Source organism: Thalassophryne amazonica, chromosome 18, assembly GCF_902500255.1.
Source record: "Thalassophryne amazonica chromosome 18, fThaAma1.1, whole genome shotgun sequence".
In the NCBI taxonomy this organism is placed as follows: domain Eukaryota; kingdom Metazoa; phylum Chordata; class Actinopteri; order Batrachoidiformes; family Batrachoididae; genus Thalassophryne; species Thalassophryne amazonica.
Window position 1 is genome coordinate 42571083 of NC_047120.1, and position 10035 is coordinate 42581117.

General features: G+C 39.8%; 1 protein-coding gene across 1 annotated transcript in view; it reads right to left on the reverse strand.

The window, feature by feature from the left end:
- The window catches only part of myo1d (myosin 1D), a 150237-nt gene extending 144295 nt beyond the window's left edge, over positions 1-5942 (reverse strand). The window contains exon 1 of the mRNA XM_034194268.1: positions 5540-5942. Coding sequence (XP_034050159.1) covers positions 5540-5634 — 95 coding nt within the window. The 5' untranslated portion in view covers positions 5635-5942. The remainder of the gene's footprint in view (positions 1-5539) is intronic.
- Positions 5943-10035: the final 4093 nt, after the last annotated feature.

Sequence of the window (10035 nt, forward strand, 5' to 3'; positions counted from 1 at the left end):
TGATTAATGGACTATTAAATGAACAGACACTCAACAACAAGTTTGATAATCAATTCATTATTTTGAGTCAGTAAAAAAAAAAAAATCCAAATTCTCATATTTCACTTTAAATGTGAATACTTTCTGGTGTATTTTATGACTATTTACTCCACTGACCATGAACTGAATATCTGTAGGTTGTGGATAAAACAAGAAATTTGATGCCATCAACTTTGGGCTCTGGAAAACATTGATATTTATCACCATTTTATTGACCAGACAACTACTTAGTTAATCAAGAAAATAATTAATATTATTACTATTACGTATTATTACATACTTTAATGTTTCTCCGATTATAGGCTTGACAGGCTGCCAATGAAAACCTATGGCAGAAATATTTTTTTAAACAAACAACATGAAAAAAAAAAAAAAAACATCAAATAGACATTAATTTGAGGTGGCATGGTAGCTTAGTGGTCAGCAAGGTTACCGCTGTTGTGGAGTTTGCATGTTCTCCTTGTGTTTGCTTGGGTCCCCTCTGGGTACCGGTGTCTCAGTTTATCCCCCCAACGGATATCTCCACCTTGGGGCGAGAAGTTGTCCTAGGATGTTTACCCCCCACCCTGTATTTAGCTCCTAGTCAGGCTGAAATACATCTAGGACTCCAGAAAAATAGTAAAAAAAAAAACAAAAACAAATATATATATATAGTTTGAAGGTTGCTATATCATTGTTTAATACTGCCAAGGTTTTGGTAGGCTGAATTTGGCAATATAGTACAGAATCCTTGATATTGGACAGATGTTCTATAATATTTCAGGGTGTCAGTCAGGTCCATATATTTGTAGAGTATATTTGAAAGGGGGCTAAGATACTTCAGAATAGGGAATATTACTAATGTAATTAGCTATAGATAGATACAGAAAGAATACCAATATTATACAAATAATGACTTCAATGGTACAAATATTTCATGAGGTGAAAGCTGGAACAAACCATTCAATGAGTCTTCGCCTCGTTGAATGGTTTGTTCCAACTTTCACTGAATTAAATATTCATTCCATTAAAAGAATGTTATTGTTGTAATTATTTGTTTGGAGAGATACTGCTACACCGGCTTCCTGCCAGTTCCCAAAGACATGCAGGATAGGTGAATCTGAAACTTCAAATTGGCCGTACGTATGAATGCATTTGTCTATATGTGGCCCTGGGATAGACTGACGGCCTGTCCAGGGTCCAGCCTGCTTTTTACCCGGTGGCCACTGGAGTCCAGGATTGTGGCAGGATTACATAAATAAAGAGTCCATCACTTAACTTTAGCCTGTGTGTCAGTGAGCACCTCACATTTTTTTTCATGGAGTGCACCTCGAGACATGCAGCCCCCCGCCCCAGGGGGGTGTCCCTGAAAAAAAGAAAAAAATTGGGGGGGGGGAACCCTATAATAATAATTATAATTTTTATTATTTATTAATGAGTTGCACCCTTCAATCCATTGCTGTTACCTGTCTCAGAGGAAATGACTTGAAGATGCGAGTCATCAGCCTCCACAGCTGGCAGTATTCAGAAACAATTTTTTGGGGGGAAATTACCAGCTTTTTGGGTTTGGAGTGTCCCGCTGTTGATACGGGCCATCGTTATGCTGACATAGCATGTTTAAATACTGAATGGCTGCTTTAACGAAAACACTATCTGTCAACTTAATGGTTAGCATCAGTGCTAAGCCCAGGTTACACATAGATGGTTTTGTCGGCGGGCAGTACGTAGAACGAAGTTCGCGGTAGTTCCAGCTGTTTTCGCGGTGGAAAGGGGTGGAGCATTTCGCCAGCGTTTTGAACGCCGTACTAGCCGCAAATACGCGGATAAAACACCGCTAAATTCGCCGAATAAAGTGGCGTTTTGACGCCGTAGCATCCGGCACACGTCAGGCAACGGGGGTTAATACCCAGTTCTATCCTTTACAATTGCAGGTTAAGATGTGCGTGAGAACGGCGGTGTTCTGCTGCCGCTGATAATGCCCTGTGTACCGCTGGATTTATCCGGGCAAATCCTGCGTTACTCCAGGAACTTTTGCATATAGGCACTGCCCCCAGAGTATAATAGGCTGAAGCAGCTGTCACTGCAGGGGGAGGGAGATCATACTCAGCCTTTTCTTTTCCTCTCCTTTTCCCCTCCTCAACGTGTTGCTCGTCTTCTCCACAGGGCTACCCTCTGCTTCTGAACCAGACCTCTTGGTAAGTCCTTGCCGCTGCCAATTTTCTTTTAGGAGGCATAATGGAGCTTCTCTGCAAAAATATCTGGAGCTGGCCGCGAGTGAGAGGCCTGCATGCAGCGTGCTAGCATTTTTATACTGACCGCCGCCTATTGTCTGTTTGGAACGCCGTTAACCGGGAGGTGGCGTTTAGAACGGCGTACTGTCCGCTAGCGCCGCCGTTTTGTCTTCCTCTGTCGCCGGTTAAAACGCCTTTGAGGACGCCGATGTGGGCTCTATCGCCGTTTTACATGCCGTTGGTTAGGAATACAACGCCGGCCGCCAATTACGGCGGTGTAAACTGCGGCACTACAGGAAGGGGGCGGGATGAAACGGCGATTAAAAAGTATCAAACGCCGTTGTTCGTGTTGTCTCTGTCATCACACGAATTCTCCGGGAGCGCTCCCGGAATTATTCGACATGTTGAATAATTTTTTCGACGATTCCCGGTAAAGCCGGAACTAAGCCACGCCCCCTAGTGCCGGCGTTAACAACGGCGTGTGATCCTTAAGATGGCCAAAAACTCTTCCGGGACGCTTCCGGGAGCTCTTACCGTCTATGTGTAAACGGGGCTTTAATCATTACGTTGCATGCATAATAGCGGTAGGATACCTAAATTAATTAATGAATAAAAGGAAACATGGTGGAATTGTGGAGAAAAATACATTATTCACATTTTGACATCTCCTTCACAACAAACAAGTGCAGCTGAGTGTTTGAGTTCTCACAGGGACATCAGATGAGTAAGGCAGCCGGTGATTCTGAGACGTACACAGCCGACACTACAGCATGCATTCCATCGTGCTTAACTCAGACCCACCAACAGTACTGCTTACATAAACCGGTCTGTGACCTGATCAGAAGGTGCTTTCCTAGTCTGCTTTGGGTGGAGTATCAAAAAAAACAAAAAACATTTCATATCTGTGTGATCAAAATAAGTCATCAAAAGAATGTTCCCAGTCTGTGTCTCACTCCAGCAGCATACAAATGGCTTATTGTGCTGCATCTCTTACAGAAGGGCTGCTCAAAAGTGAAATAACTTCTACGTGAAAATTAAAAGTCAGACTGCACACTCAGATGTCTGCAACAAAATGTCAATTAATGCCATGTTGAAAGCCGGTGAACAAAGGAGGGTGGATGAGGTGTGATTGCGCCTGGTGCCTTTCTGATCTCACAAAGTAGCAGATTTGACAAAATTTTGTGGAGAGTGAATGATCTCGTTCAGAACTTTCCATTTTACATTTCTTTTAACAATGTTTTCTTTGCAGCTTTTCTGTAAAATGCTCGTTACATAAAAGGCTCAGAACTGAATTTCTCCAAGGTTTTTTTTTTTGCCAACAATTGTACTGACCATCAAAGGCAAATGCATGATGTTTTTAAGGACGATTTACAGAGAAATAGTTTTGTTTCAGACTGGGTTGTAGTCAATAACAAAAAACAAAACAAAAATGACTAAATGATTCTTAAAACTGCACTATATGACCCCATTTAAAACATCTATCACAATATTACTTTTTATGGACGTGTTGGTGGCATGATATCGTAACCCTCACCGTAACCTTAACAATCCAAATCTTACAGAAATGCATGAACCCAAAGAATAACTAAAAGATGAAATATTGGTTGATCTGAAGGGAGGTTAAAAAAAATGAAGTGAGTCAGAGAGCAGCTGTGAATCCATTAAAATAATATATATAATATTATGACATAATATACTTGTAGTGAAGGCCACCTCTCTGAGATCTTGCAAGATTTAATGGGATTTGAAACTTCAACGGGGCAAATTGATGGCCGGCTACGGAAAGCAACTCTCTCCATAGCCGTTAAACAGCTACAGAGTCTCTCCCACCAAAAAAAAAAAAAAATCTTCCATCGGAGAATCAAACCTCTCTTTCCCGCATGACGGCAGGGACACTTACCATTATACTAAAGAGGCGCTAGCAACACACACTAAGCCACAGAACATCAACTATAGCGGCAGCCATAAGAATAGCCCCAGGATTTAGTTATGGCTTCCATAACTGTATCCAGTTTGTACTTTTACTTACAGATAAAATATCATAAAATGCATTAATCTGCATATTAAGTATTATTATCTTACCGAGGCATTGCTAGCCCGTTAGCATAGTTTTACGTCGACGCTACCTGGCTATATCCGCCTGCAGTAGCGAACGAGTATCAGCATACCCGCCCGCTGCGTGTAAACAAATGACATCATAGCGCGCGCGCAGCCCAACAACTGTCCGCAGAGGAAAAGATGAAAAGGCGAGAAGTGTGTGTTGGTCCCAATATGGATATTCCGGATGATTTTCTCATGGACAGTACGACAATGAACAGCAGCAAAAGCAGCCAGCTTGATGAGGACGCACTGGTGAATTTGGAGAGCAGCGCGCCCCAGCCAACACGACAAAAGTTAAAGTGAGCCAACTTTTTATGTCAGCGTTTGCTGGGTGTCGTGCGTTTTGAAATGACATTAAATATTGTTAATGTGATTCCACGTTGTGTATCTCAGTAAGTGATAATAATGCAAATAGCATGCTGCTGTCGTGCGGTATGCATTTTCAGAGGCCTGACGTCCATGCCCAGTCGCCCAAAATGACAGATATTCGCCCTCCCTCCAAAAGCATGTTACTGTATTAATATTTCAATTTCTGAGATGTTTCTAGGTTTTAGGATCCACCATTTAGAACAGTTGGGATTGATAAACAGTGGTCCGACGTGTATCTGTTTGATGAATACGGATTTAATCATTTATTTATTTTGTACTTACACATACTAAATTGTGTTTGTATGACAGAATTTATAACCTTTTCCCATGTACAGTTTGATAAATGAGGGCTCAGGAGTCATGCGCAGTACCATAATTCTGATATGGTTCAGGTCCAATTTGGAAATGGCTACAATTCGCAAAATACACAAGCCCTCTCAAATGGAAAAGGGGCGTGGCAAGCAGCAGCTCCTTGCAGGTTAAAGAAACAGGACAGTTCACACACTTGAAATGCACCTCAGTGTCAACAAAATATTTTTGGCTACAAATTTTAAAATCTTGGTTTTTATTTTTTTAAAGGCACCTGGTGACCTATTTTAACTTTCTGTAAGGTTGTACAATATGACCCCTTTAAGGGCGGGACCAGTGAAAAATTCAAGAGAGGAAACTGAAGCTTGAATGAGCACCTGTTGCACATACTGAACGACAGCTATGCCACTTTAATTAAGCGACTATTGTCATATTCCTTTAAAACACGTACATTCCTAATGTCAGGTGAATATATTAGCCACCCTAGTGGTTTTAAATCAGGTAGCTCTTACCTGAGTTTTAGGTTAGCCATGAATTCCTGCAAGGAGACGTTGTCCAAAAGCACAAAATCAGCCTTTCCAAACTCCAGACTCTCGTGTTCTGCCATGTTTCCACCTTATTGTCACTGAAGGAAAATAATTTAATGACTTTTTACTCCGGAGTGCCGACGCCAGCAGAGATAAACACCGGTGGGCTTCACGGAGCCTCATCAACGCACAGCTGTGCGGTCACGTCGCCTTTCCATCCCTCCACCAAAATGTAGCTTTAGACATTTTCAAATAATGTCGGGAAGAAAAAAAAGACAGCAAATATTGCCGGTCTGGTATTTGTGACACACGGCTGACAGGTCAAAGTTCTTTAAATCCACTCAGAACTCTCTCTTGTCCCGTTACACCACAAACTGCGACGCTTTTCCTGGACTTTCTCTCTTGTTGGCCAGAGAGCTGTTGACCAATAGGGTGCCAGCAACCTCGCCCAAGCCCCGCCCCAGACCTTGCTGAGGTGTCACTTAAGACTGCCCCAAGATTTTATTTTTATTATTATTTTATTTTTATTATTTTTAAAGTTCGCTGCTTTACTGTTTCTTATTGCATTTTTTTATGTCAACAGTATCATTCTTACAAAAAGTAGTTTGTTTTATTTTTTCAAAGTCTGCTGTTTCTGATGCATATTTCAGCGATGACGAGGCCACCGTAAGCTATAAAACACTCGGAGGAAAACCACCATGCGTTGGCCAAGTTTTTCTGATGCCCACTGTGACCATAAAAGGAAAATTTAGGAGTCCTCACGAGCTTGTCATTGAGTTATGAATAAACATACGGCTGTATTTATGGGACAAATTATGACACTGCTGCGATGTTTTTAAAAGATGCTGTTAACTATTATTAAAGAAGAATATTAGCAGTCACATGGCACTAATTCACGCCCTCCTGATGGATTTTAGAGAAATGTCCTATTCAACTTTAGTCCTGAAGACGGTTCATAATGCTAGTGCGCCATCTGATGTAAGGCATGTGTAAATGCATATTTTCCTAAATTAAAGATGATTGAAACTCGGTATGGGTTTTTTTTTTTTTGTATTTTTTTTTTCTTTTTTCGGATTTTTTTTAATTGTGATTCCCCCCCCCCCCCCTTTTCTTCTTTTGGTTCTTATTAATGATGTGTTTATTACTGTCTTATTGAGTTTTATAGGTCCACTGTGTAAATGTATTTTCTCACATTATCGTAACTTTTTAGTGTCACATTTATCCAAAATCGTTAGTTTAATATATCAGTAAATCCCTGTACTTTAATAGGGTGATTAAAGTACAAGGATTTTTTAATATGTAAAATATGTTATAGTGGGTGCTGTTTTCAGTACTGTGATATATGTGATTAATCATACAACACTGTATGCACACTTAGACAAGTGACCTTATTATAGCTATGCAAATTGCCAACTCAAAGATAGTTTATACAAAAGAAAAACAAAAACAGCAGGTATGGTTGTCAGATTAATTCTGTAAAAAAAACAACAAAAAAAAACTGAAAATGTAATGTCCTGCAGAATCCACTTTATCTTATTCCACTTCCAAAGACATGCGGGATAGGTGAACTGGTTACTCTAAATTGACCATAGGTGTGAGTGTTTTTTGTCATCATGTGGCCCTGCTACAGACAGGTGTACTGTTAAGGGTGTGCCCTGCCTCTGGCCCAGTGACTGCTGGCATAGGCTCCATCTTTGCCTGACCCTTGATTGTATTAAGCAGGTACAGAAAATCAATGGACTGCTCTACACTGGACTACTACAATGTATTATTCTGTCTTGCCACAGTTCAAAATGCTGTTGCCAGAATTTTGACGGCCCGTGCTCTGCGTTCTCAGAAGTACTTTGTGTCCCTAAGGTTAAAAAAAGTTGGCAGGCCACAGATCCTTCTCTTATCATGCACCTGTCTTGTGAAATGATCTCCCTGCAGAGAGAAAACATCAGATTCCGTAGAGACATTCAAGTCCAGACTAAAGATGCATCTCTTCTCCTTCTCGTATGGCTAGCATATTAATGTAATATGGAATTATGCTTCCTCTCCTTTTAATTCATATTAATAACAATGGAACAGGTCTCAGTCTCACTACATCTAAATACTGAGTCGGTTAGTGAAGCACAGGGCTAGCAGCCGGCAATCATTTTAGTAATCTCTCTGTTTACCTGTTAATTTACTGCTGGTGAATTATTGCCTTAGGTGCAGCTATTTTCGGCCGACTGTTTCTGCTCTTTTTGTTTCTGTCCGAAGCACGGAGGAAGCCTTTACCAGATGCTGGCCCTGCATCCTAGGACGCTGGACTGATCCCAGTAGGCCCTAAACTTCCAAGACGTACCCATTTAACCACCTAAAGACCCATGATGGACTGCTTTTTTTCAATTTAAACTAAGGACTGTCGTTGTTGCTCTTCTGTTTTTATTTTCTGTTTCTTCTGTTTGTAAGGAAATTCTTGTAAAATTTCTTTAAAAAAACAACAACCCTTGTAACTGTTAGAATCACCTAAGGAGTGGGTCACCCCCTGGGTCTGGTCTGCTTGAGGTTTCTTCCTCATTATGACCAGAGGGAGTTTTTCCTTACCACTGTCGCATGTGTGCTTGCTCAAAGCGGTTGGTAAGGTTAGACCTTACTTGTGTGAAGCACCTTGAGGTAGAAATGTGATTTGGCGCTGTATAAATAAATTGAATGAATTACACACACACAAAAAAACCCCTTTGTAACTACATCTACTCATAACAGACTAAATAAAAATAATTATTTTCTCCAATTTTATCGATTAATTGATTCACTATTTTATTTTGTAATCCCACTAATAATCCAATAAAATACACAAGCAAAACAGAAGGTCCTTGGTGGAAGTAATAAAGTAATAAACTTTAACATGGTTTATGATTAAAACAAAATTTTATTACAAAGAAGAAAAACCAAAATCAATCTTAACATGTATGGACCCACACAGCATGACATGGACTGACAATTTCTGAAACAGGGTTTGTCTTCCAGGATTAGACTGGTAGAGAACCGGAAACAACATGCACTGTCCCAAACAACAACAACAAAAAAAAAAACCCGACACACATGTTCCACTGAATTGAATTTTTTCAAATAAGGGGATTAAATGCTCTGAGTGTCATTATAAGAGGACAAGTTGGGCCCATACGTATAAATCATCTGTGTTCCTGTGATTAATGGAAAAAAGTATGACTGCAGACATTCAGCCTGGTCCAAAGAAACTGCAACTGTGAATACTCCAACTGAAATGTAATCTGAAAAAAGATATGCATGCAGACAATGCCACTCAAATTCAAAGATGTACATCTGATCAAATCAACAAATACATCATCATTACAGTACTTAGGTTTAAACTTTAGTAAGGTGCACAATAAACATTACACTTCAAGTATTTGAATGAATGAAGTCCAGCCTTATAAGACTGGGTTCATGTATTGTGTGCTTCCAGTCAGATGATCTGACCTGCTTCACACACAACAGGCTCCCGTGTTTCAGCCCATTCCTACCTATGTGCAAGTACAGGGAAATGACCTTGTGGACCTACCCATCATAGGGAATTAGCAGATACAAAGACAACACTACACGTGCCAAATCACCAAGTGTTTAACACACAGATTGGCAAAACAAGACCACTGGTTGAATTTCTTATCATCATATCCATCTCTGTTGATACCATAGGTGCAAGCAACTGAATTTTTTTTTTTGACTGAACATTTTCTGTGAGTGGATGGCCAAGCGCTGAAGGCGCAAGGTTCCCTAGGGTGGTCCAGGGGCATGCCCCCTGGAAATTTTGGAAAAAATGGTGCAGTTTGGTATATTCTGAGAGCACTTTGGTCAGTTTTTCTAGGTTAAAAAAAACAGTGGTATTTGACTCTTATACTGGAACAAAATATGGCTAAAGACTTGAGTTCATTAAAATTTATTTACTATCTTATGGTCTGTAATAAGTTTCCACAAATGGACTGACTGTCTGCATTAACTGACTTTAATTCTGCTTTCATTGTACATTTGTGCATTCATTCTACATTTATCAAATTCTAAGTGTGTCTTATAAAATAAATAAATAATTACACCCTTTTTGCCCTTAGTAAAAAATACACTTAAAGACATGATAACTAATTGTCAATGTCTTTTGCCATTTGTAAGTAATTTAAAACTGATGCAATAATTAAAAAGATCACCTGATCAATACTGCATAATTATGCCAAATGCCACGACCAGACCAACTGAATTTTAAATAAAGTTTTGTGAAATGCCATTACCAGACTGCAGCACTTTAAAATCTCAAACTGTATCTCGTGATTTTTGAATTGTTTATCTATTAAAGAGTAAAAACTGAAGGAAATCAATTGTAAGGCCTGAAAGAAGTTTCTGTAGGAAGTATTTTAGCCATAAGATCATGTGAGAGGGGGAAGTGTTTTTAAATACTGGCTTTTTAAATACTTGAAAGACACCGGACTCATTGAGAGGAGTTAGTA